Genomic DNA, 27,844 nt, shown 5'->3' on the forward strand with positions numbered 1-27,844 from the left:
ACTTCATCTAATTATTATAATTATATATTTTTACCCAAGTTGTTGTAATTACATTTATACAACCAAATCATTTGTTTTATCCTCTTGCACTGTATGTAATTTATTGGAAGGAGGTTTGAAATCCCTAAAATTTTCTTGGTGAATCTTTTAAAATTTAATCATCTTCATAGAAGTATTGGTGGATAGGACTTTTACCCAAAGTGGTACTACAAAGAATATTGACAAGTCTCTATCATTTAACTTTGTTTTGTAATTTATAAGGGATGAAATAGTAAGTTTTGGATTAGAATATAAAAAGAAAAATTTAAATGGTGGTGATTTAGCTTTCAGATTATGTGTTGATATAAACAGAATAGCACCTACTATTTGAAAAGTACTGCGCTAAGCAATTTATGTATTAATTCATATAGTTCTCATAGTAAACTTTTGAAGTAGGTACTATTATTGTCCTCACTTTCCAGAGGAATTTGTGGCATACAGGATGTTATATATATAATTGACTGAACAACAACTAGCCTGCTGGCAGAACTGGATTAATCCCAGACAGTCTGGCTCTAGAGTCTGTACATTGAGCAAAACCACCTTCATGAAAAGGAATATAACATGTTAGAATTTATTTCAAATGCCTCTAATTTTGTAATTGTGATTTTACTTAATTGCATTACAGAGTTGCTAAATACATTTGTTTTTATCTCTTCTAGAAATGCAGTGATTTTTCATCTCCCATGCCTAACCCATACATAATCTGTCTTTAAGGCATGGATTCTGTCTTCTTAGAGCCAATTTTGTGCAGCTATTTATAATTCAGTCCTTTTTTATTAGGTGTTTCAACTTTTTCCTAAAAACGAGTGGGAAACAAAGTTGTCCTTGTGCTAACTTGCTGAGAAAAATAAGTAGGCCCTCTTTTCCATAAAAACAGATGTTTTATGTACTTGAACTAGTTTTTTGAAATTGATTGTAGCTCAAGTTGACAAAGCTGCCTGTACCTGGAATTAAATGACAAAAGTGTCTTCACACAATCATCTGTTACTGGTAATAGCTTGGGATATGTAGAAAAACTTCAGATAAATCATGTCAGATAAGATTTTAGAAGTACAGTTGAATCACTCTCTTTCTTTCCATGTATGACTTAATATACTGACCATATTTAGTCAACTGTTTAAAAGTCAGCAAGTCCTGTATCTCTTAATGTGCTGCATGTGGTATCTTTTGATTTTCTTAGCAACAATATTTTTATGGGAATGCCTGCCAGTTTCTTGTGTATGCTTTGTAAATGTTCAGGAGAATTCACTGAACAATTTACACCACAAACTTGAGATTCATTTATAATATATGTCTTATGACAGTGTTTTAGCATTTAATTTATATTTAAACGTTTCAAAAACATGTAAAGAAAGGCAAAAGCGGATTTAATATTAACAGCTTTAGGTATTTTTGTTGATGTTTCTTATATTATACTGACCTTAAATATTTAAAATCAAAATCAGCAACATTTCATTTATTGAGAAATAACTTTTTATGTTTTTTCAAAGAGCTAGGGTAGTTACCTTCTTAAAATAGAGAAACTTTAAAAATTAGTCATTTGTTCTGAGACTCTTTTATCTTCAGTGTCAGAGAGTTACTCATAAGATGACAAATAAGACCCTGTTCTGGATCCCGCCTTTATGTTACACATATGCCCCATATGTGACTCTGTTACTGGGTCATCTGTTAAACTCGTGTGTAGAGCCTCCTCCGGGACATATTCCATGATGACAACCATTCTTCCTTTTCTTAGCTTTCATAATAAATATACAGCCACATATTTATTATATTCCTTTTTATATTATTATTTACTTGTTATTTGAATGCCATGCTAAATGGTAAGCTTCTTGAGAATGCTCTTTAACTGACTGATTAAAATAACACAAATATCTTTGTCTTCCAGGAAGAATATAATGATTATAACTTAATCTTAACCTTTCTTTTAACTATTTTCATAGAAATCACTTCTCTACATTCTCTCCCTGAATGATTTCAAGTTCCATTATTTTAATTATTACCTTAATGCAGGTAATTCCCAAATTATATTTTCATCCCACATTTGTTTTTAAGCTCTAGATTTGCATATCCAGTTGGCCCCTGGAAATGCATGATTAGAAATTCAGCATATCCAAAGCTAAAATCATCTTTCTTTCTTCAACTTGCTTTTCAAACCTGTGGTGTTTATGTTCATGAATGACCTCCTCCTGTTCCTCATCCTTCGTATCCAATCTTTAATTAAGCCTTGTACGTTTTGTCCTAAATTTCTCTTTTAATATATATTCATTCTGAATAACTGTTGCTCAGGTTAGGCTCTTCCCTCTTCATACTATTCCCAGTAATCTTCCTGAAATACTAATCTGATCATGTTAACCCTCTGCTTGTAAACTCTGAATAGCTTTTCAAACATCATCTTCCTGAAACTTGACAGTGTTTTCGTCTACTTGCCCCTACTGCCTGAATTGAGCCACTATTACTGATATAAATATTCCAGGTTTTCTTGATGAGTAGACTAAAAAGCAGATCAAAAGCTACCTCTAATGTCAAATCCTGTCATCTGTGCCTTAATGTTTAGATCTTTTACCTGCAATATATTCAGACCTTTTAGCACCTAGCCTTATTCTGTTTTATAATTTACAGATACTGTATACCTTTTGCATGACTTGCTGTTCTGTTATTCCATGCATTTTTTAAAATCATAGTGCCTTTACTCGGTGATGTTCTAGTTGAATTGAACAACTCCTATGCAATCTTCAAAATCTTTCTTAAATGTATATTCTTATGAGACCTATATGGACCATCTTAATCACAAGATCTCTTTATGTTCTCAAGGATATTTTAGTACTTCCTACCCACTGCTATTATGCCCTTTTGTAATTGTTGTTCATGAGCTGGCATTCTATACTAATGTGATCTTTTCTATTCTTTTGGCATTGGCATATGTACTTTTTAGCATATATAATTTGAAGAGTAGCAAGATATTTAAAAAGAATATGTGAGAATTTGGGTGGCAGGGAGAACTCATAATATTTAAAGGGTTATCAGTTAAAAAAGAGATTCCATTTGATACTTGGAACCTCAGGATGCAGGAGATAGATAAAGGAAGACATGTTTTAACCTGTACAATTTATTTTTTTCTACTGTTTATTTTTAAAATTTGTTAATTGAAGGATAATTGCTTTACAGAGTTTTGTTGTTTTCTGTCATACATCAACTTGATAGCATGTACAATTTAGGAAAGATAAATGAAATGTTTTATACTGAAGATAATGCACAGTAGGTTTTTAATACATGCTAGTTCTTTTTAATTTTTTTAGCTTTTAAAATTGAAGTATAATTTACATATAATAAAGTATATAGCATATAATTCAGTGAATTTTTACATTTGTACATGTCTATATAAAAATCAGAAAGCTGGGGAATTTTCAGTCTTCCCAAAAGCTCCCTCATGCTCCTTCCATTATTTCCCCACAGAGTTAACCATGATTCTGAGCTTTATAACTTGAGATTAGTTTTGCCTAGAAATTCACAGTTTGTATCGTTTGTGTCTGCCTTTTTTCACTCACGTATATGTCTGAGAGGATTACATATGTTGTTGAAGGTAGCATTAGTTTGTTCTTTTTTCATTGATGTATAGGATTCTGTTACATGAGTAGAATCTCCCCATATGCACATACATCCCACCCCATTTGTTTAACAGTACTATAACTTGAGTAGATATTGTCAAATGGTTTTCTAAAGGGGTTATCTGAATTTTACACTTTTACCAGCAATTTGGTATTTCTCCATATTACAACACAATAGATGTAATATTTTTAAGAACCAAGGCTTAGATTTTCTTTTTATGTAAGCATTGCCTATGATACACATTTTGAAAATAAATAAAAATTTAAAGAATAAAAATTATTCATAGTCTCACAACCAGTGATAAGGACTATTAATTTTATTATATATTCTTCTAATCCTTTGTGTCCTTTTTAAGTAAAATTATAATCAGGCAAACTATTTTACATCTTTATAAAGAAACTTATATTTTGTGAGCATTTCCCATATCTCTTTAATGTCTTATTTGAAATTTTCTCCATTTTTAAAAAAACAATCATATTTGTATTAAACACATTTATCAGGTAGGGTTTTATATTTTTATAGCAGTGATAAACATCAGAGGACTGTTCTGGCACCTATAGGAATTGAGAGGTTGAAAGAAAGAATTTAGGATCTTTTCCCAAGGAAAAGTAATGATTAAACTTATAAATAGGTCTATATTATTTAAGTAACTGTGAGTCATTAGCTATCTCAAATAACATTTTATAAACTATTTCCTAATGCAGTAAAATTTGGATGTTTCTTCTCTTGTTATGAGACAGCTGTGGTCCTCACTTTCTCCTGCCCTTTAACCACTGTTCCTTGAAAAAAACAATTCTTTTCCCAAGCAGTGTATTCTCAAACTTTATATGAATGTTCCTTATATACTCATTTACCATTTGCTGTATGCACTATTTGGGCACTTTGGGATCTTGCCATCTTGTTCCAAACGGAAGAATAATGAATATATAAGAATGTAAATATGTCAGGGAATTTTAAAGATATGTAACCCATCAGATTCTTTCCTCCACCTGAAAGACAAAGCCCTGAAAGATTAAATTACTTGTTCCCAGCTGCAGTATTTATGGCAGAGCCAGAACTGGAGCCTACATCCAACACCTGTCAGAATTTTCCTGCTTCAGTTGTGAAGCACTTTGTCCTTAGTGCTTTTCTTGACACTAACTTTGTCTTTTTCCCCCAAGGAAGAAGCTACTAAAAGTATTTTTCTTTGTTTCTGTGATAGGAAAGGAAAATTGTTTTACTTATACAGCAAACACTTATTAAGTGCCTGTGGTGTGCTGTGCTTAGTCGCTCAGTCGTGTCTGACTCTATGTAACCCCATGGACTGTAGCCCGCCAGGCTCCTCTGTCCATGGGGATTCTCCAAGACAAGAATACTGGAGTGGATTACCATGCCCTCCTCCTGGGGATCTTCCCAACCCAGGAATTGAACCTAGGTCTCCTGGGTTGCATGTGGATTCTTTACTAGCTAAGCTACCAGGAAAGCCCTATTTAGTGCCTAGAATGTATGATATCGTGTTTCAGAAACTGCAAATAGATGAGAAATAGTTGATGAAACAGGAACATCTGTCAACATGGTGTTAAGTGTGGAAGGAGCTTATTTTTGGGAATCTGAACATCTGTGATAGAATTTCAGCTCTATCATTTCCTATCTCTGTGGCTTATTCAACCTACTTAATTAATCTCTTTGAATCTTAGCTTTCTTGTTCATTTATTCATTTATGGAGCCCTTACCACATGCAGAGAACAATATAAAGTGCTGGGGATACAGCATTATGAAGGACTTCAAAGAAACTTGTTTCTGTGGTTTGTATATATTACTATTTACAATTTGTTGTTTAGTTGCTAAGTCGTGTCTGACTCTTTTGTGACCCTGTGGACTATAGCCCATCAGGCCCCTCTGTCCATGGAATTCTCCAGGCAAGAATACTGGAGTGGGTTGCCTTTCTTTCTCTAGGGGCTCTTCCCAACCCAGGGATTGAACCCACGTCTCCTGCATTGACAGGCAGATTCTTTACTACTGAGCCATCAGGGAAGGTTAAAATGGAGGACTTTATGTATTTATTAATTCATTTTAAATGAGTTAAAGCAGTGCTTTACCTCTGTTAAGTAAATGTCATTTTTAAACTAACTAATTCGTTTACTCCTGAAAACTTGAATTTATCATTAGTAATAAATACTTTTAGTTGTTTTGACAGACCTACTTTGCTCATTTTCAAGAAAGTTTCTGCCACAGCCCAAGCTAGACTAACTATAATTTGTCATTTAAGTAAAAATCATATTCCATTGTAGCCTGTATGGGGAAAAAAATCTGAAAAAGAGTCGTTGTATGTATAACAGATTCACTTTGCTGTACACCTGAAATGAACACAACATTGTAAACATACCCCAACAAAATTATTTTAGAAAATGATATTCTATGGAAAAAGTGGCTAGATCAGCTTGCAAATTATACAAGTATTTTTCTTCATGGCAGTCATTATACTTGGAAGAAATCTTGATGCATGCTTCCTATCTTGTTTCACAAAATATTTAAAAGATGTATATTTGAGTCAAAATTTAATATGATTTATAGTTTTTACTCCATTGTCAAGGACATTCATAAGTAAGAATGGCTTGTGGGGAAAAAAAAACACCTGTGAGTGTATAGCTGTGAATACAATGACAGTAGAGTGCAATGTTTTCTTTATTCTCCCACTGCCTTGGTTTGTGCTTAGACACAAGCATGTTCATAACTAACACTTTTGCACCATCAACCACACATGTCAACATAGTGTAAAGACAAAATGCCATCTTAGTATTATTATGAAAACAGTTTTGATCTTGTCAACTCTCTGAAAGGATCCCTCTTCCCTAAACAGATCACATTTTGGGAACCACTGCTATAGAGTGTATTATTAGTACTTAATTATAATGTTTTGATTGTTTTCATGTTGGCATGTACTTGTTTTTGTCATGCGGTTGACATAAGAAGTTTAGTCTTAAATAGTATTGTTCTGTGTATCTAAGCAAATATTATTAAAATTTATAGTACCATTTACCTGCTTGATAGAAATACAGTCAAGATAGCAGCAGACTGCCTTTTAGAAAGTATTTGTTATGAAAGCTCCAGGATAGTAATTTTATTCTGTTGATGTGTTATTGGGAGTATTGATTCAAAGGTTTTCTGATCCTGCTTTCTGTTCTGTTTTTAGGCTTGCATTGATGACAATGTCGATATGGTGAAGTTTCTGGTAGAAAATGGAGCGAATATTAACCAGCCTGATAATGAAGGCTGGATACCTCTGCATGCAGCTGCTTCCTGTGGATACCTCGACATTGCAGAGTAAGCCAGTGCTGTGCTCATTTTCATCCAAACTGTTTTAGAGACTTGAGACTTTATAGCAATTGTTATTATAGATAGATGAGAAAACTGTAATATTACCTTAATTGATGAAAATTATTCTTCCCAGGAAGGAGAATAAGTGGATTGTGGGAATCCAGATATTGTCTCTTGGTGTGAGGTCATCTTCTTGTCTCCCTCCTGTCTTTGACTTTGATACTTTGAACTGATAAGAGGAATTCTCTTGAGTACATGTAGAGTATTGTCAGATGACTCAAGGTTAATATTAGGTTGGTGCGAAAGTAATTGCAGGTTTGCGTTGTTGAATTTTGCTCTTTAATATTGGAATACATTCTTAAATAAATGTGGTTATACATCATTTTAATGCACATTTCTTGCTATATTTTTTTTGCTAGTGACTTATTACTTGCAATTTATTTCATATTTATTTTAGACTAGGGAAATTATGTTAGACAAAAAGCAAATTTGAGCAATTTCTCTTTGGAAGTTTGTAAGTTCCAAATGCATTGTAAAACAGTGGAGACAACTCACAGCATCAGCAATGCATGTGGCCCAGGAACTGCTAACCAATGTACAATGCAGTGGTGGTTCAAGAAGTTTTGCAAAGGAAATAATAGCCTTGGAGATAAAGAACGCAGTGGCTGGTCATTGGAAGCTGACAGCAACCAATTTGAGAGCAGTCACCAAAGCTGATCCTCTTACAACTACACAAAAAGTTGCCGAAGAATTCAGCATCAACAATTCTACAGTAATTTGGCATTTGAAGGAAATTCAGTTCAGTTCAGTCGTTCAGTTGTGTCCGACTCTTTGCAACCCTGTGGACTGTAGCACGCCAGGCTTCTCTGTCCATCACCAACTCCCGGAGCTTGCTCAAACTCATGTCCATTGAGTCAGTGATCCAGCCATCTCATCCCCTGTCATCCTCTTCTCCTCCTGCCTCAGTCTTTCCCAGCACCAGGGTCTTTTCGAATGAGTCAGTTCTTCACATCAGTTGGCCAGAGTATTAGAGCTTCAGCTTAAAGCAAAGTAGAAAGGCAAAAAAGCTCAGTAAGCAGGTGCCTCGTGAGCCAAACGCAAATGAAAAAAATCATTGTAATCCCCTACCATTGCAGCAAAAAAGAATAAAATACTTAGGAAAAAACCTGCCTAAGGAGACAAAAGAGCTGTGTACAGAAAACTTTAAGACATTGATGAAAGAAATCAAAGACAACATAAACAGATAGCGAGATATTCCATGCTCTTGTGTTGGAAGAATCAATATTGTGAAAATGACTATAGTATCAAATTCTGTCTGCAGATTCATTGTTATCCCTATCAAATTACCAATGGCATTTTTCACAGAACTAGAACAAAAAATCTCACAATTCATATGGAAACAGAGAAGACCCCAAATAGCCAAAGCAATATTGAGAAAGAAGAATGGAGCTGGAGGAATCAACCTTTCTGATTCTAGACTATACTACAAAGCTACAGTCATCAAGACACGATGATACTGGCACAAAAACAGAAATATAGACCAATGGAACAAGATAGAAAGCCCAGAGATAAACCTACACAGCTATGACAAAAGAGGCAAGAATATACAATGGGGCAAAGATAAATTCTTCATTAAGTGGTGCTGGGAAAACTGGACAGCTACGTGTAAAAGAATGCCATACACAAAGATAAAGATGGAATAAAGACCTAAATGTAAGACCAGAAACTGTAAAACTCTTAAGAGGAAAACTTAGAACAGTCTATGACATAAATCACAGCAAGATCTTATATGACCAACTTCCTAGAGTAATGGAAATAAAAACAAAAATAAACAAGTGGGACCTAATTAAAAGCTTTTGCACAGCAGAGGAAACTACAAACAAGGTGAAAAGACAACCCTCAGAATGGGAAAAAATAATAGCAAATGAAACAACTGACAAAGGATTAATTTCCAGAATATACAAGCAGCTCATACAATTCAATACCAGAAAAACAAACAATCAAATCAAAAAGTGGGCAAAAGATTTAAACAGACATTTCTCCAAAGAAGACATGCAGATGGCTAATAAACACATGAAAAGTTGCTCAACATTGCTCATTATTAGAGAAATGCAAATCAAAACTACAATGAGATACCACCTCATACCAGTCAAAATGGCCATCATCAAAAAAATCTACAAACAGTAAATACTGGAGAGGTATGGAGAAAAGGGAATACTCTTGCAGTGTTGTTGGGAATGTAAATTGATATAGCCACTATGGAGATCAGTATGGAGATTCCTTAGAAAACTAGGAATAAAACTACCATATGGCAGAATAATCCCAGTATTGTTGTTGTTGTTGTTGTTCAGTCGCTAAATCGTGTCTTAATCTCTGCAACCCCACCCCATGGACTGCAGCACGCCAGGCTTCCCTGTCTATCACCAACTCCTAAAGCTTGCTCAAACTCATGTCCTTCAAGTTGGTGGTGCCTTGCAACCGTCTCATCTTCTGATGTCCCTTTTTCCTGCCTTCAGTCTTTCCCAGAATCAGGGTCTTTTCCAGTGAGTCAGTTTTTCACATCAGGTGGCTAGGTGGCTAAAGTATTGGAGTTTCAGCTTCAGCATCAGTCCTTCCAGTGAATATCCTAAAAGTTGATTTCCTTTAGGATTGACTAGTTTGATCTTCTTGCAGTCCAAGGCACTCTATCTGCTCACATCAGAGCTTATCAACTAATAAGTATTGAATATGATAGTACTACTCTGAGAGTCCAGCTCTCACATCCATACATGACTACTGGAAAAACCATTTCCTTGACTAGACGGACCTTTGTTGGCAAAGTAGTATCTCTGCTTTTTCCAGTGGTCACGTATGGATGTGAGAGTTGGACTATAAAGAAAGCTGAGCACCAAAGAACTGATGCTTTTGAACTGTGGTGTTGGAGAAGACTCTTGAGAGTCCCTTGGACTGCAAGGAAATCCAACCAGTCCATCCTAAAGGAGATTAGTCCTGGGTGTTCATTGGAAGGACTGATGTTGAAGCTGAAACCCCAGTACTTTGGCCACCTGATGAGAAGAACTGACTCATTTGCAAAGACCCTGATACTAGGAAAGATTGAAGGTGAGAGGAGAAGGGGACGACAGAGGAGGAGATGGTTGGATGGCATCAGTGACTCAATGGACATGAGTTTGGGTAAACTCCGGGAGTTGATGATGGACAGGGAAGCCTAGCGTGCTGCAGTCTACGGGGTCACAAAGAGTCAGACGTGACTGAGCGCCTGAAGTGAACTGACTGACTCTGGGAGTCTCTTTTAGTAATTCTTCATATTTTTCTTTCTTTGTTCAGTTCATGCATGTGTATACCCCAGCCCATCCTCCCACCCTCCATCCCCTCAGCCATATGTATTGGAGATACATTATAGCGGTTGAAGGGAAAGGTAGTGTTTGGTGAAATGAAAAGTGCTTTAGGAGTTAGAAGAGCTGAGCTATTTGAGTTTTATTACTGACTCTAATACTGACTGCACAACATCTTTTGACAGTTTGTCAGTTTGACAGAATGCTCAAACTACCACACAATTGTACTCATCTCACATGCTAGTAAAGTAATGCTCAAAATTCTCTAAGCCAGGCTTCAGCAATACGTGAACCATGAACTTCCTGATGTTCATGCTGGTTTTAGAAAAGGCAGAGGAACCAGAGATCAAATTGCCAACATCCGCTGGATCATGGAAAAAGCAAGAGAGTTCCAGAAAAACATCTATTTCTGCTTTATAGACTATGCCAAAGCCTTTGACTGTGTAGATCTCAAGAAACTGTGGAAAATTCTGAAAGAGATGGGGATACCAGACCACCTGACCTGCCTCTTGAGAAATCTGAATGCCAGTCAAGAGGCAACAGTTAAAACCAGACATGGAACAACAGACTGGTTCCAAATCGGGAAAGGAGTATGTCAAGGCTGTATATTATCACCCTGCTTATTTAACTTATATGCAGAGTAAGTACATCATGAGAAATGCCGGGCTGGATGAAGCACAAGCTGGAATCAAGATTGCTGGGAGAAATATCAATAACCTCAGATATGCAGATGACACCACCCTTATGGCAGAAAGCGAAAAGAACTAAAGAGCCTCTTGATGAAAGTGAAAGAGAAGAGTGAAGACGTTGGCATAAAACTCAACATTCAGAAAACTAAGATCATGGCATCCGGTCCCATCACTTCATGGCAAATAGATGGGGAAACAGTGGAAAAAGTGACAGACTTTTTTTGGGGGGGCTCCCAAATCACTGAAGATGGTGACTGCAGCCATCAAATTAAAAGGCGCTTACTCCTTGGAAGAAAAGCTGTAACCAACCTTGACAGCATATTAAAAAGCAGAGACATTACTTTTCCAACAAAGGTCTGTCTAATCAAAGCTATAGTTTTTCCAGTAGTCATGTATGGATGTGAGAGTTTGACTATAAAGAAGGCTGACATTGATGCCTTTGAACTGTGGTGCTGGAGAAGACTCTTGAGAGTCCCTTGGACTGCAAGGAGATCCAACCAGTCTATCCTAAAGGAGATCAGTCCTGAATATTCATTGGAAGGACTGATGCTGAAGCTGAAACTCCAATACTTTGGGCACCAGATTCTAAGAACTGACTCATTGGAAAAGACCCTGATGCTGGGAAAGATTGAAGGCGGGAGGAGAAGGGGATGACAGACGATGAGGTAGTTGGATGGCATCACTGACTTAATGGACCTGAGTTTGAGCAAACTCTGGGAGTTGGTGATGGACAGGGGGGCCTGGCGTGCTGCAGTTCATGGGGTCGCAAAGAGTCGGACATGACTGAGCGACTGAACTGAACTGAATTCGCAGTGTTATGCTCTGAATCATGTCCCCACAAGATTCATATGTTGAAGGCCTAACCACAGAACATAGGAATGTGACTATAGAGAGAGAACCTTTTAAGAGATGATGAGGCCCTTAAGGTTGACCCTAATCCAATCTTACTGTATCTTTTTGAGAGGAAATTTGGACACAAAAAATGGCATCAAGGGCTTGCACAGAGAAAAGACAGCATAAGGACACTGCTAGCAGGTGGCCATCTGTAAGCTGAGAGACTCCTCAGAGGAGACCAATCCTGCCCGCACTTGATCTTGACCTTCTAGCCTCCAGAGCTATGAGAAAATGAGTTTCTGTTGTTTGATCCAGTTTGTCTATGGTATTTTGTTATGGTAATGCTAGCAGTCTAATATAGGCAGTATAAAATTCTCACTGTTGAATCAAAGTGTTCTTCCTTATAAAAGTCTATGTCATTAGACTGTAGAGTAAAAGCAAAATTAAATATAATGACTTTTGTACATACTTGAACGATTATGGGGTCCAAGAAAATGTGTTCAATTTAGTGTTCCAGTCTAAGATGATCAGTTAATTATAACTAACCATTAACTATAACTGAATTATATATTTAAGTTATTATGTAAAAAGCATTGAAGTAACCAAGAAATAATAATGAGTAAAAGAAAGAATAGATGAAAGAACAATTAGAAGAAAACTCAGTTCTTTTTTATAGCTGAAACATTTTTGTAAAGGAAACTTCTTCATGTCTACTATTTGGTTACCACTAGTACAAGTTTTATACGAAATCAGGATATATTCTTTATTCTTTCCCTTTATAATACTGGTTTTCAAAATAGTGAGTTGGTTTACTTAACCTTCAGAAAGGACTAACTGATTTTGTGTGTGTATGTGTGATTTCAGTAACTTGAGCAGTGCGTGCATTTAAGCATACTTGATGTATTTCAGTGTATTGCAGTTATTATCCTTACTGATTAGCAAATTGTACCATCTTTGATCAACAAGAGTCTCTTCATGTTGGCTTCTAAGACCTTGGGATATGACCCAGTAAAGTGATCTTTAAAAGCTTCATTCCTATTTAGTAGTATAAAAATATTCCAGACACATCTTTTATGTTTCTGGAATTGCCATTTCTCTAAAGAAACCTGTCCTTTTTATACTGGATTGGTCATTCTTTGAAATTCAGCACCCACAGGGTATCTTTCTTTAACCTCTTCTGTTTTCTCTCTGTATTTTCTTTCTCCCTTCTTCATTGCCAGGAACTATAGAATTAAAATAATACATAGTTACTAATCTGCTGCATTATATATTACACTTACATTAGACTGCTTATAACAGTACCACCAGTAATCATAAGTACTGAAAGCAGCTTGAAGTTTGGGATTTGTTTTTGGTTTTGTTTTCTGACAGGAGTGAGGAGGGTGACATTTCTTTTTGTCCTTATGGTATCCCAGCTGGAGTATACCATCGAATTATTGTGTGTGTTGAAGTCACTTGAAATAGTACTTTTCTGTGTGGCTGTGACACTAACTATATATACCATTACGTTAATTGTTTACTTCTGTTTTAGAGTTTGTTTTTTGTTTAATTTTGTTTGACAGTTAACATAAAATACCAGGTCTAATGGCAATTAGCACCCTATTTCCTATAGGTAACATTTTAAAATTTTGTTTTATCCCAGTTTGTGTTTTAATGTGAGCATTATTCCCTCTTTGTAGATAAATGAAAAATTATCATATACTATTTCTCTACTTTTCTCTTCACTTAACAGTCTCTCATGGACACTACTATGTAGTGGGATATAGAGATATTTCTCATCGTTCTCTTTAAATTTAGTATTTCATACTCCATTGTACAGTGTCGTTGTGGTTAATTGAGCTTGTCCGTCTTGATTGACCAACGAATGTTACTTTTTTGAATGACTATAACCTTTTCCTTGGCATTGTCTTTATTTTTTTTTATTCTTGCAAATTATAAGAATTTTTGTTTATGTGAAAAATAATTCATAGTTGAACAATAAAACTTAAATGATTTGTTTTATTAACATCTTGGTTATTGATATTATTATAATCTTTTAAATTTCATCACTGTATTTTTTAGGCTTCCACCACAGATATTTAAGGAATGCTTTTATCTCAAGTAGCTCTAGGGTTTGCATTAAAATTTTCCAATAACAGAGAAAATTAGCCCTGTGTTAGGCTAGCTTTATGTGGTTTCATAGCATATAGAATGAAATGTTGATTAACTAGGGCATTTAATATATTTTCCTTCATGTTTGGAGTAGCTTTGAAGACACTGCTGTTGAAGATTTCATATCATCATAAAATAGGTGATGACATTCAGTGACATTTTCATGGTCTTTATATACAGCATGGAAAAAGTTTAACTAGTTTTGTCATTTGATCATTAAAGAATCAACTATTTAAGGATATAACTTTTTAAAATATTGTGGTGGCTTATTTATATCATGTCTTTTCTTCTTCATTATAACCTTTATTTCATAAATATCCAATAGAATCTTTAAGACTTCTCTTGGCTTATCTTTCAAGATATATTCAGTATCTAACTATTTCATCACCTCTTTCCTTTCTCCCTGATCCTGGACACTGTTGTTCTTCACTGGAATTATTGCAGTTGGAATCATTCTAGCCATAACCATCTTCTTCTCCCTCCATCTATTTTCTGCACAGCAGCTAGAATGATCCTTGTAAGACATTGTAAGTGGAATAGCATCACATTTTATTAAAAGCTCTTCATCCTCCAGTGGGTTTATAATGCATTCAAAAAATATGGTTCTGGTTGCTATGAGGCTATGGTGTGGCCCCCTGTTACATCTATGATGTCATTTTCTCCACTCTTCTCCAGGGTCTCTTTTAGCCAAACTGGTCTTCTTGCTGAGCCTTTAAACAAACTAGGCATCTTGCTTCATAGTCTGCACCTGCTGGTTCCCCTGTCTGGAATTCAGTAATGTTATTTGTGGTGAAAGAATCAGAAATTCTTAGCAATTTAAGAACTATATGAACTGCATCACCACATCTGTGAGAAGTATTATAATATTCCTGAGTTCAAGGTCAGGAATGAGACAACTCTTTTTATTTTAACTGCTAAGTAATTGCTATTAACTTTAGACAGACTACCAACTTCTCTGAACCTGTTTCCTCATCTATAAAGTGGAAATGTTAGTTAGCACTTACCCCTACTTTATAAGATTATTGTGAAGATTAGATGAGATCATATTTATAAAACACTTGGCACAATGAATAGCAGTACAGTTAGCTGAATTTAATATCAGTACAGTTTAGCTGTATTTAATATTTAAATACAGTTAAGTATTTAATATCAGTACAGTTAGCTGAATTAGTTATTACTTGTATTACTATTTTTGGTCACTACTTTTAGTGAAAAATAGCTAAACTGTTGGTTTTCCTGGATTATTTAATAAAACTATAATCTGATTATTTGCCCTAAGGGCAGACCTAGCTCGATGAGAGGAACAGGGGAGAGGGAAGTAGTCATTTGTCATATTTACTTTGATATATGGTTATTTGAGCTCCAAGAAGAGTTGGCAAATCCATGCATTTCAGTTTACATATTTCTTAAGAATGATACATTGCTAGTGTAAACAGACCATGTATTTTGATTAAAAGTCTCAGAAGGTGAAATTGAATCTAAGGGCCTTTGAAAACACTATAAATTTTATTTATGAGGTATATTTGCCCCAAACTAATATTTTCATATATGCTTCCCTGGTGGCTTAGCAGTAAAGAATAATGCTTGAGACACAGGGTTCAGTCCTTGGATTGGGAAGATCCCCTGGAGAAGGAAATGGCAACCCATTCCAATATTCTTCCCTGGGAAATCTCATAGAGAGCCTGGCAGGCTACAGTCTAGGGGTCACAAAAGAGTCAGATACGACTTAGTGACTAAATAGCAACAACAGTATTCTGATATATATTCTTATTGCTGTTTTTTTTTTTTTTTTAACAACTCTATTAACATGTACAGTTATTTCCGTTTCACAATCAGAACTGGACCCTCATCCTCAAGACTCAAATTCTGATGTTCTTTCTGTTACATTATTACTGTCTCCTATATGACAACCCACTCCAGTGTTCTTGCCTGGAGAATCCCAGGGACGGGGGAGCCTGATGGGCTGCCGTCTATGGGGTTTCACAGAGTCGGACACGACTGAAGCAACTTAGAAGCAGCATAGTAGCGTTAGGGATCTTAAAAAGTAAAAATGATGGCAATTGCACATAATCTTCAAGCTTACAGATACATATGAAGTCAGTACCAATACTAGGCAGAAGAAATGGACCAAGAGATGTTCAAGGAACATTGAGGAAGAAGTGATCAATTCTCTTTAGACCATTCAGAGAAGGATTCCAGGGAGGTGACATTATTAGATTAAACAATGGACAGGGTTTTGTTTTTTTTTTTTAATTGGAGTATAATTGCTTTACAGTGTTGAATTAGTTCCTGCTGTACAACAACATAAATCAGCTATATCTATATATAATCAGATTATATCTATATATATACCCTCTCTCTTGTGAGCCTTTCTCCTACCACACCACCCTGCTTCACCCCTCTAGGTCATCATAGGGCACTGAGCTGAGCTCCTTGTGCTACACGGCAGCTTCCCCCTATCTAGAGTAGCAGAATTTTTGCCTCTGGGAGTTGAGATCTATCTGAGAAAAGTCATATTCAGAAATGGGAAATAACACATGGTTAAAGCTCTTTTAACTAACATCCACTCTACTACTAACATTGGCCATTTGTTATAACATATTGAATGACTGCTATAAAGTTATTAATACTGACCATTGTAACACATAGACTACTTCTACTAAGCTCACTTACTTCTGTTTCCACTAGTTGAATTACAAGCCTACTAAAAGTTAGTTGTGTGTTTTCTGGCCTATTAATGTCTATTTCCCTTGTTAGTGATAATATAATTTAATGAGAGCACTCAAAACTGATGCAATGTGTACAAAAAAGAAAATTATTGCTAATGATTAACTTAACTATTTGGAAAAGCCTCAATAAAGGGAAAGTCCTGAAAATATAATTGCTCTTTAATTGGATGTGGGTGCAACAACTGAAAAATTGAAAGAAAAAAATATCTAGAAGGATTATATACTCAGATTGCATTTGTGTTGACTGCAAATGTTAGTTTCACTTTAAGACATTTTGATGTCTTAGTATATTAGGAGTATAATTTATGCAAGAAAAGTAACGTGAATTTAAGTCATTGGAGACATTCTCCAGTATCGTCTGTTTTGAAATAAATGTCTTGCATTTATTTATTTTCACATATGTGATATATTTTACTATTACCTCTTTTAATAATCTTTTCTGGTTAACCAAATCAGTGGTTGTCATGATTGCTTTGGGTAACAGGCTTCTTTGGAGCTGTAGAATTTTCAGGAGAGGAACATTAGTGTTATATGGCGAGAGTAGCTAATAAAACAGGAAGAGGGAACTGGGACTGTAGCACAGAGGAATTTGTGTGCCTTGCTTGGAGGTGGGGTAGATCTGAAAGAAATTTGGAAAATAAAATTAATAATGTTTGGTGTGACTGACTGGATCTAGGTAGTAAGGTGGGAAGAAAAATCAACAGTAGTGATAGTGCTGGTAATAGCTAACATTGGCTGAGCACTTTGAGTCAGTGCTCAGAGTCTTTTTAACTGTATATAATTTTGGTCATCCTGACAATTAACATGAAAATATATTGCTACCACTACCCTACGGCCCAGATGCACAATTCTAAAACCCCAAAACTCTGAAGAATGACCAGTTGCAAGATTGGGGCAGGCTCACTTGGCAGCAAACCATGACTAGACCTGAGGCGAGGCTGTTTATAGTCTTTGTTTTTCTCCCACTTAAGTGTTCATTTATTTTTGCAAAAGTATCAATATGTTTGGTTATGGAGGACGGACTCCATAGGAGTGAGTTTGGAAAACTCAGTAGCTTTCCAAAATATGACAAGTTTTTAAATTTGTGCTTAGATGAGTGATTGGCCCATATTGTAATTCTTATTTTATGGGTGAGGAAACAGAGAAATCACATACAGTAATTGGCAGAGCTAGGATTTAAACCTAGACTGTCTTGTCAAGTCTGCACTACACTGTTCTGCCTTCCCTTCTAGCCTTTGTAATTGCTAAAAGGACACCATTAAACTAAAATAAGAATTGATTGAGGGAAGCAGAGGAAAGCATATAGTAGAATGTGGATTTAAATAGGCCTAGTTTGAGATGCCAATTGAAAAGATGCAATAAGAAACTAGGACTTTGGGGGTATGTTTATAATGCGTATACTGAATTTCATCAAATCTGATTCCATCGTTTTAACAGAGTATCATTATTTTATGTACCAACTTAAAAGGTTTTTTTAAATAAAAACCTATAACACAGTGTATATGGTTTCTTGTTTTTAAGCACCTTGAGATTTTTTTTTTTCCCACACACAGTGTCATTCTTTATGCAGTTGCCGTGTCATGGATGCAGCATTTCTAAAGAATATTTTCTTGTTGCCTTTGGGATTTTCTTCTAAGCCACCGACATTAATAGCATCCTGCAGGTTTTGTTGGTGGTGCTTTCTTGACCTTATTACACAGTATCAACAAAAAATGTCAAACACCATCCAGGAAGGTATTTTTTAAGTTAATAATTAAGCTCAATAAATAAGGTATTAAAGGCATCAGTGCACAAAAATCAGTTGAAGTGGAAACAGCAGGAATAGCTATGACTGGGCTACACAAAGACAGACAAAGACAGCCATGTTGTGTTCCTTATCTATTGTATGTATAAGTTCAATTGATTGTAGATTTTAGCAGTATTAAAATCTGGGGGAATTTACATCTTAGAATTATTACACAATAAGTAGGATTTTTGCCTCTGGGCATTGGGAGATGCAGTAATAAAGAAGGACAGCAGTGCATGTGATTGGTTTTAATAAACAAGTATGCATCTTTAGTAGGCCTTAGCACACAATCGTATTGTCACTGCTCTGGGGAATAATTAAATAAATAGTGAAGACACAACCTTCAGAATTTCCTATATTTAAAGGTACTCTGCAAAGAGAAGAGAGGAATGTAAATACTTGCACACATTTTGAATTTGTTTTTGTTTTGTTTTGACAATCCAGGTGCCTAGACAGTTGGAAGAGAGCCCACTTTCACAATAAATTCATTTCTCTCACATGTATTAGCCTGGTCTTTGCTATTGTATCTAGAGCATAACTGTGAAACCATGATGTCAGAAATTCAGCCAGGTGTTTGGCAAGGTATCAGGACCACATTAATCCATGTTGTTGGACTAATAACATGATTTACATATAAAAATAATACTTCCACCTGAGGGATTTTGACAAATTTATTTTTTTTAAGATTGAAATAATTTCTCTTTATGGGAAAATAGAATATATATGCTTTTCCCTATTTTTCCTGCTAAGTACAACTAAAAACCTGCATATTATATATATGATAACAAAGACTCTGAAAAGTGGAAAGAAGTCAGAACAACTTGGGATCTCAGGATTCAAGGAGTGACACAGGAGTGAGTTTTTGGCTTTTCTCTTTGCCTCAGGGTGCCATACTTCGAACTGAGGAAACTGATAACCCAGAAACAATGGTGGCTGCACACTGCCCTCAAAGAGAGCCCCAACAAAGCGTAACCCTTTTAGCCAAGTACTAGGAGAGAGACACCTTAAAACCTTTAAAAACAAAAACCTACTCTTTACTCCACCAAGCACTGCAGAAGGAAACCCAGTTCCCACCCACACCCTCATTAGCAAGGCCAAGTAGGGAACATAGACTTCCAACATTACCAGGCTGTCACGAGGTGCCCTAGCAGCCCCTGTTGTCATGATGTCAGATTAGGCGAGATACAGAGCCCGCTGAGACTTCCATCCTCTTCAGATGGTTAACTAGCCCTCCCCTCATTTGCACTGGAGACCATTGTGGGAAGCCTGGACTTGACACCCCCACCTGGTAGTAAAAAGGAGCACCTCCACCTCCCCACTTAGGTGAAGTCAGAAGAGGTGTGGTAGAGAGGTTATACTTCCACCATTGCCCATCAGTAAAGAGGCCTAACTCTCCCCTTGTGGTGCCAGTGGGAGCCACATAGGGCATCATAGTGAGACACTCATACCTTCTCAGCCAGGAAGGTATCAGTGAAGGCTTGGTGGGGAACCAGAGGTAACAGGGAGTTGCTCCATCTCTGGTGTCAATGGAGGCTGAGTAGGGAACCTGAACTTCTACCCCTACCTTATAATAATGAGATAGCCCCTTCCCATCTTTTCTGCTAGAGCAGGGCCAAAAACATCATCAGCAAACATAAAAGATTTAAGCATGAACTGGACTCTCATAGTGCTCAAAGTGTCCAGATTTTAAATGAAAATCAATTGTCATACGAAAGAAAATCTCTAATTAAATGAAAAAGACAGTGGAGACCAGCATTGAGATTACTGAGATACTAATCTTAAAATTATTTGACAAAGATTGTAAGGGCGTCTATCACAAAAATGCTTCAACAAGCAATTAAAAGTATGCTTGAAACAAATGAAAAAAAGTTGCAGCCAAAAAAAGTCCACAGAAATATGAGATGAAGAATCAGATGGAAATTTTGGAATTGAAGAAAATCTAATAACCAAAAGAAATAACAGACAGGCTTAACAGCAGAATGGAGGGGATAGAAGAAAGAATTGGTGAACCAAAAAACAGAACAATAGAAATGACCAAAGTGGGCAACAGCGAGAAACTAGACTAAAATTAAATGAACAGAGCCTCAAGGGCCAGTGGGGCTATACCAGAGAGCTCACATTTATGCCTTGGGAGTCCCAGAAGAAGAGAGAGGGCATGGCTGGAGAAGTGTTTAAAGAAATAATAAATAATAGCTAAAAAATTACTTAAACTTGGCAAAAGTATAAACCTACAGATTTAGGAAGTTTAGCAAATTTGAAACAGGATAAACCTTTCAGTTCTGAAAGCTAAAGACAAAGTAAAAATTCGAAGCAATGAGAAAGAAATTACTATAAGATTGGGGTGGGGGTTACTGAACTAAAACAGACCTGTCTTCAGAAACGTGGAGACCAGAAAGACGTGGCTCAACATTTGTCAAGCGCTGAGGGAAGAACTGTTAATTTAAAAAAACTCTCAGAAGTCCCAGGTCATAACTTTTGTTTGGATTCTTACTGTTACAATTATTTTCAGCTGTTTTTTATTATGATAAAGAACTTTAAATATGAGATAGCAGAATACATTCCCACTGAAGATGCATAAGGTTATTTATATTTATTTTGTGACGTTGCTCAGAGACTTCAAAAGTAAATACCATTTATTTTTGAAGTTAATGTTCTACTTACCATCTTTGAAAAGTTCAGGTAGCTTAATTTTCGTAATTTCTGTCTCATTGGATGGTTTTGAGTAATTCATTTGAATTTTCAAGAAACAGTTATTTAAGTCGTTTTCTGACTTTTGTGTTTTTTTTTAATTGTGATAGAAACGTAATATTCAATTTTAATAATGTTAAGTTTATTCTTTTTTTTTTTTGCTACAAATCACAATAGACTTTTTCATCTTGCAGTACTAAAATTCTACCTGATAAACACTAATTGCCCCTCCTCACTCCCCTAGTTTCTTGATAACTGCCTTCCTCTCTGTTATTTTTATGATTTTGACAACTTTAGACATTTCATATGAGTGGAATCATACGTTTGGCTTTTTGTGACTATTTTGCTTACCGTAATGATCTTGAGTTCATCTGTGTAACAGAACTTTTTTCTTAAGGCTACACTGACATTTCAATTTTTAAAAAATTCATGGATTGAATACATGAAAAATCCACATATTGGTTAAAACAGCCTCTTGATACTAGGTTTTCTCCAGTAAATAACAATGTACATTATTTAGTTCTTGCTGATGAAATCTCTGTCTCTAATCACTGTGTTTTCATTAGCTTCTTTCTCAAGCAGTCTCTTCTGTAGTTTGGCTTTTGACAAAACTCAGAATCCAAGATAATTAATAGAATCCATCAAATTTGTCGTTCAAATTCAGTTGACACCGAATCATTCTAACCAAGATCGAATCCTACCCATCTAATATACAACATCCAAGTTGCATACATTAACTTAACAGTTTTACACCTTTTATTAGATTTTTAGATTAACACATAAGCAGTAATTTTGTATAAATACTTTGGATCATGTCTTGATTTTGAGGTTTATTAATTACCCAAAATTATTTATTGACTTAAAATTGTTAGATGATCAAAAATCTCAGTAAACCTAGCAGTGAACCCACTGTTTTTCTCTCCAATAATATATAATGATTTTAATCATTCAGTAGGTGGCATCTCCTGGGCTTCCCTGTGGCTCAGGCAGTCAAGCATCCCCTGATACTGTGGGCGATATGGGTTCGATCCCTGGGTTGGGAAGATCCCCTGGAGGAGGAAATGGCAACCCACTCCAGTATTCTTGCCTGGAGAGTCCCCATGGACAGAGGAGCCTGGCAGGCTACAGTCCATGGGGTCGCAGAGTCAAACATGAGTGAGCAAGCCTGCCCCCTCCCTCTTTTATAAACCCTGAAGTGTTCTAAAAAGTCACCTGTCTGAGAAACAGAAATATTCTGACTTCCACTTTGGGACTCCTATGTGAAATCTTTGTGTTTTTGGTTTTTTTTTCCCCCTCAAGAAATCTTAAATATAGTGTGTTTTCCTAATCAGGAGTCCCATGAGCTGCTTATAATACCCAGCCTTTTTTGTTCTGAAGGAAATCTAGCTGTCTGTTTTCAGTATCTCCAAGGGTCCCACAAAATGAATTTCTGGTATTCCAGATCACCGTTATTTTGTTTCACATTATCTTAAACATTGTTTTCTGAATATGATGATTTCTCATGATGTGATAAAAGATAGAATTTTAACTTTATTTTTAGGCATCAACTCATTTAAACATAATGCAACCCTGTAAGTTATCTATAAACTAGGCTTCAGATGTTTTAAGTTAATGAATATCACACAGCTGTCAAGAAACTGAAGTGGGAACCATACCCAAAGTCTGCAGAATTTAAATGTTTATGCTTTTTTTCCTCACCAAACCAATCTTTGAATGATTTTTTCAGATTATTCATGGTAGTAAATAAGAATGCCATGAGGTGTATTGATTGATTGACATATCTCTTAAAATTTACATTTGCAAATAGTAGTTTGAGAGTGCTAGAGAGATTTGTGAATTGTATGCGTACATATTTATACCTAAACTTTTGGTTCGGGGATTGCTCCCGGGCCTACTTCCGGCCAGCAGTTTTCAGAGCTTTACTCTTGTTGGTTTCTCTTAACATCCTTCCTGCTTATATAAATTTTAGATTGACTCTTTTTTGCCTTTGACCTGGTATCTCCTTGAGACTCTGCTTCCCTCTGCTGCAAGCACTGCAGCCACTCTGAGGTCTTCCTTTTACTCTGTCTTTACATCTCGTGAATGATTTTTAATACCTAGGCTAAATATAGATGGCTCAACTTTATCCACCTGCAATGCAGGAGTCACAGGAGACACAGGTTTGACCTTTCGGTCTGGAGGATCCCTTGGAGTAAGAAATGGCAACCCACTCCGGTATTCTTGCCTGGAGAATCCCATGGACAGAGGAGCCTGGGGGACTACAGTCCATAGGGTTATGTTTATATATGGGCTTCCCTGGTGGCTCAGAGAATCTACCTGTATTGCAGGATACCCAGGTTTGATCCCTGGGTCAGGAAGATCCCCTGGAGAAGGAAATGGCAACCCACTCCAGTACACTTGCCTGGAAAATTCCAGTCCATGAGGTCACAAAGAGCTGGACACAACTGAGCGACTTCACTTTCACATATATTTATATCCCCTCCCTCTTAAGCCTCCCTCCCTCTCCCCCAACCCCAGCCCTCTAGATCATCGCGAGCACCAAGCTGTGCTCCCTGTGTTCCACAGCAGTTTCCTGCTCGTTACCTGTTTACACATGATAGTATGTATATGTTATTCATTACTTTTATATTACGACTTTAAAGACTGTGAACAGAAACAGTTGCTTCAATTCACCTATGACTTCTGTTTTTAGATGTCCTGCGAACATCATAAAAATGAAACATTGCTTCATATAAGGAGAAATGCTTATAACATATTATTAAGTCTAAAAAAACCAGGCTGCAAAATGGCATGGTAGCCACTTTTGTGGTCTGATATACATACACAAAATGAACTTGCTGAAGAAAACTAGGATAACAAATGCCACTCCCTTCCCCCACCCCCGGAAAAATCCCCACTAATACAAATCTCTCCTAATGCAGGACTCCCTGCTGGTCCAGTGGTTAAGACCCCACGCTTCCAGTGCGGAGGGTGTGGGTTCAATCCCTAGTTGGGGACCTGAGACCCCAGGTGCCGTGAGGCATGGATGAAAAAACAAAGCAAGACCCTCCTAATGTTACCTCTGTTAACTTTTGGTATATATTATTTCCTTCTTCTCTCTTTCTCTTTCTGTCTGTGTGTCTTATAAAAGTTATGTCTCCACACAGATATTCATAGCTAGTTGGGAAAACCCTTCTTAAAGCAAAAGGTCGACAGACCTGACTTCATATAACCTTTAAACTTCACTCATAACAGAACACTGTCAGAAATATTTTTTTAATGTAGTGACAATATAGTAAATGTAGTGTAATGTAAATGTAGTGTAGTGACAGTATACTTGCAACATGTCTATTAGAAGTAGGGAATAACTTAGTTTTTGTGAATCGTGACTTAGTATAGCCATCCATACAAATTAAAAACTTGAGTTTATCATAGATACCTTCCTCGTCCTTGCTTCTTGTATCCAGCTGATCTCTAGGATCTCCTAGATATCTCTGGAATTTATCCATTTCCTCCATCAAATTCAAACTTCCAAAATAATTTTTCTCTACTGCTGCAGTAGCTCATTAGCTGGTGTGCCTGCTTTCTTTCTCCATTCTATTTGTTTTCCATACTGTACAAAGTGATCTTCTTGAAACACATAAATGATCATTTAAGGATCTTACAAAATAAACACTAACTTCGGGGTGTACATGACAGAAACTGTGTAGACATTGATTAATTCTTTTTCAGTTACTCCCAGGAAAATGAACCAGGCCCTTGTCTAGCCATAGTCCATAGGGTCGCAGAGTCAAACACTACTGAAGCCAGTTAGCAGGGACACAAGCACTTGTCTAGTCATACACGTTTCCTGTCACAGGGTTTTGGTTCTGGCATACACACTCCTTCCGTTACGTTTGCTGCTAGTACGTATATATTCTTCAGGGAATCCTTTCCTGACCTTACTAAATCATAATTCTATCAATTCGCTTATAGAGGTTTAAAAGTCTCTGTCATAAGGCATCAAAGTTTTACATTAATTTAGATAAATAATCTAGCTCTCTTTCTAGATTATAAAATCATTGAGGTGAAGCCCTGCATCTGTTTTTGTTTGCTATTATATTCCTGACATGTAACAGAGTGCTCGATACATAGTAGGCACTTGTCTTAGCTTTGACTGCTGTAAGAAAACTGCTATAAACTAGGAGGCTTAAACAGCAGGCATTTGTTTCTCACAGTTCTGGAGACTAGAGAGTTCAAGACACACAATTCTGTGTCTTGGGAGGGCTCCTTTTCCTGGCTTGGAGGCAGCTGCCATCTTGCTGCGTACTCAATGTAGAAAGACAGTGAGCTCTATTATTTTCCTCTTTAAAAACATTAATCCCATCATGGATTCTCCAACCTCATGATCTGATCTATATCTAAATTACCTTCCCCAAATCCTGCCTCCTAATACCATGACGTTGCTAGTTTGGGATTTCAACATGAATTTTGGAGGAACACAAAGTCATTCAATCTATAACATCCTGTAAGTGTTTGTGGAATTAATGCAGACATTAAAAATAAAAGTGAAAGATGTAAATGGAAAGTTCACAAAAGGAGAAAATACAAATGCTAGTAAACGTATCCAGATATTTTCAACCTCCTGTGTAGTCAGGAAATAAAATGATGATAAGGTGCTTTATTCTCATCACATTGAGAAAAATGTTAAAGATTGATAATGTCAAATGTCCATTTAAGAACACATCCATTAGCAAGATAGTATTAAAAAAAATTGATCCAGTCATATCATGAAATATTTTTCAGCTATTAGAAGGCAAGTGTTGCATTCTAGTGCATTTAAAGTAATCCCATTAATTTTGTTTTACAAAAAGAACCTCAAAAGGAACTATGTATATTTGTCTATATACAAACATATAAATTTATAGCAAAGATACTGGAAAGATCCTTGCCATGCTATTGATAGTGTTTATCTCTGAGAGGGAACATGACAATAAAAGAGTCATAGAGTTTTTTTCTTTTTTAAAAACTCTGTGGGCTTTTTTTTCTTATTCACTGTTTTTATAATGCATATATTGTCATTTAACCTATAAAAATAAACGAATAAGAGTAGATTGATTTAGGGATATGAGAAAAAAAGAACCATTCTTTACATAAAAGTAAAATCATGGATGCCAAAAGAACATGGTTTAGTCTGGAACTACAAACAGTTCCATATTGTTGGAGTCTAAAATGTGGAAAGAAGAGTATGAGGCTGAAAATAAGATAAAACCAGATCAATAAGGGTCATATGTGTTTTCTCCTAGCATGGACAACCATTCAGAGAATCTTAAATTGAGAATTGACTCCAGTCATATCAAATAGATGATTCTGGAAGATGTGCAGTTGGTATAGTGAGAGAGATTCATAACCATTTTGTATCTGGATCCCTTGATCCCTTTGGCAGGTGTAATGAAGCCTGTGAATCTGTTCTTAGTATTATATTTCAGATGCATAAAATAAAATACTGCAAAGTATGTATATTCTTCTTCAGTAACACATTAAAAAGACTGATGAGCATGAACAGTATTTTAAGATATCTGTACCAGCTGAATGACTTTCCACATTATGTCCATGAGTCTCGGGTTAGGAGCTTTTGCTTATGGCATGAGACTGGGAGTGTGAAGATCAGTTAGGGAACCAGTCAATATGGAGATAATGAAAAATCTTAATGGAGACAGTCTGAAATAATCCTATGAAAGATTTCATAATTGTTTTAAAATATTTGTAATATTTTTAAATGACATTTTTGTATTAGTATTTGTACAGTATTAATATAGTATTATGACTTCCCTGGTGGCTCAGATGGTAAAGCGTTTGTTTGCCTCCAATGCGAGAGACCTGGGTTTGATCCCCGGGTTGGGAAGATCTCCTGGAGAAAGAAAGGCAACCCACTCCAGTATTCTCGCCTGGAAAATCCCATGGACAGAGGAGCCTCTTAGGCTGCAATCCATGGGGTCGCAAAGAGTTGGACACAACTGAGTTCTTTGTATTAGTATTGTATTAGTGTATTCCTTACAGAAAAATTAGGAAATACGAAATTTTAAAAAGAGAAGAAAGCATGCTTTATGGTAGTTTCTTAAAGCTTACATAATGCCTATGCTTTCCTTTGTTTTTATTGCTGCTCTTGCATAGAAGCTTATCTCATTAGCTATTCATTTAGTCTTATTTCAACGATACCATCATTGCTTAACTCTCTTTCCTTTAATTCTGCAGGTTTTTGATTGGTCAGGGAGCACATGTAGGAGCTGTCAACAGTGAAGGAGACACACCTTTAGATATTGCTGAGGAGGAGGCAATGGAAGAGCTACTTCAGAATGAAGTTAATCGGCAAGGTAATGGAAACCAACCTAAATGGAAAGCATGTTTAAAACTGTCTTGTGTAAAGTACAATACTTGACTTTTTCAATAAATAATTGTTGACATTGAAGGACAGTTATAATTTGAGTGAAAAAAATCAGTTTACTTAATAATATGTGCAGTAAGGTTCTACTTGAACAAATGTATGATTCTTAACTCTACACCTTTTTAATATTTTTCAAGTTGAAAGAAGTATATTGTAAGCGGTAGGATGAGACATAAAGTTACCTGTCAATAAAAGCTTTGTAGATAAGTAAAACAGACAAAGAAGATAGGAAATGTACGGGGTGAACAAGACAAATTTAAATAGAACGGTCAAGAAGTCCTCACTGA

General features: G+C 36.1%; 1 protein-coding gene across 12 annotated transcripts in view; it reads left to right on the plus strand.

The window, feature by feature from the left end:
- Nucleotides 1-27,844, plus strand: part of PPP1R12A (protein phosphatase 1 regulatory subunit 12A) — a 170,320-nt gene that overhangs the window by 57,498 nt on the left and 84,978 nt on the right. For all 12 annotated transcript variants that reach the window (XM_040234501.1, XM_040234509.1, XM_040234502.1 and 9 more), the window contains exons 2-3: nucleotides 6,821-6,951; nucleotides 27,368-27,486. In XM_040234501.1, coding sequence (XP_040090435.1) covers nucleotides 6,821-6,951; nucleotides 27,368-27,486 — 250 coding nt within the window. The remainder of the gene's footprint in view (nucleotides 1-6,820; nucleotides 6,952-27,367; nucleotides 27,487-27,844) is intronic.

Source organism: Oryx dammah, unplaced genomic scaffold (genome assembly GCF_014754425.2).
Source record: "Oryx dammah isolate SB20612 unplaced genomic scaffold, SCBI_Odam_1.1 HiC_scaffold_29, whole genome shotgun sequence".
NCBI classification, from domain to species: domain Eukaryota; kingdom Metazoa; phylum Chordata; class Mammalia; order Artiodactyla; family Bovidae; genus Oryx; species Oryx dammah.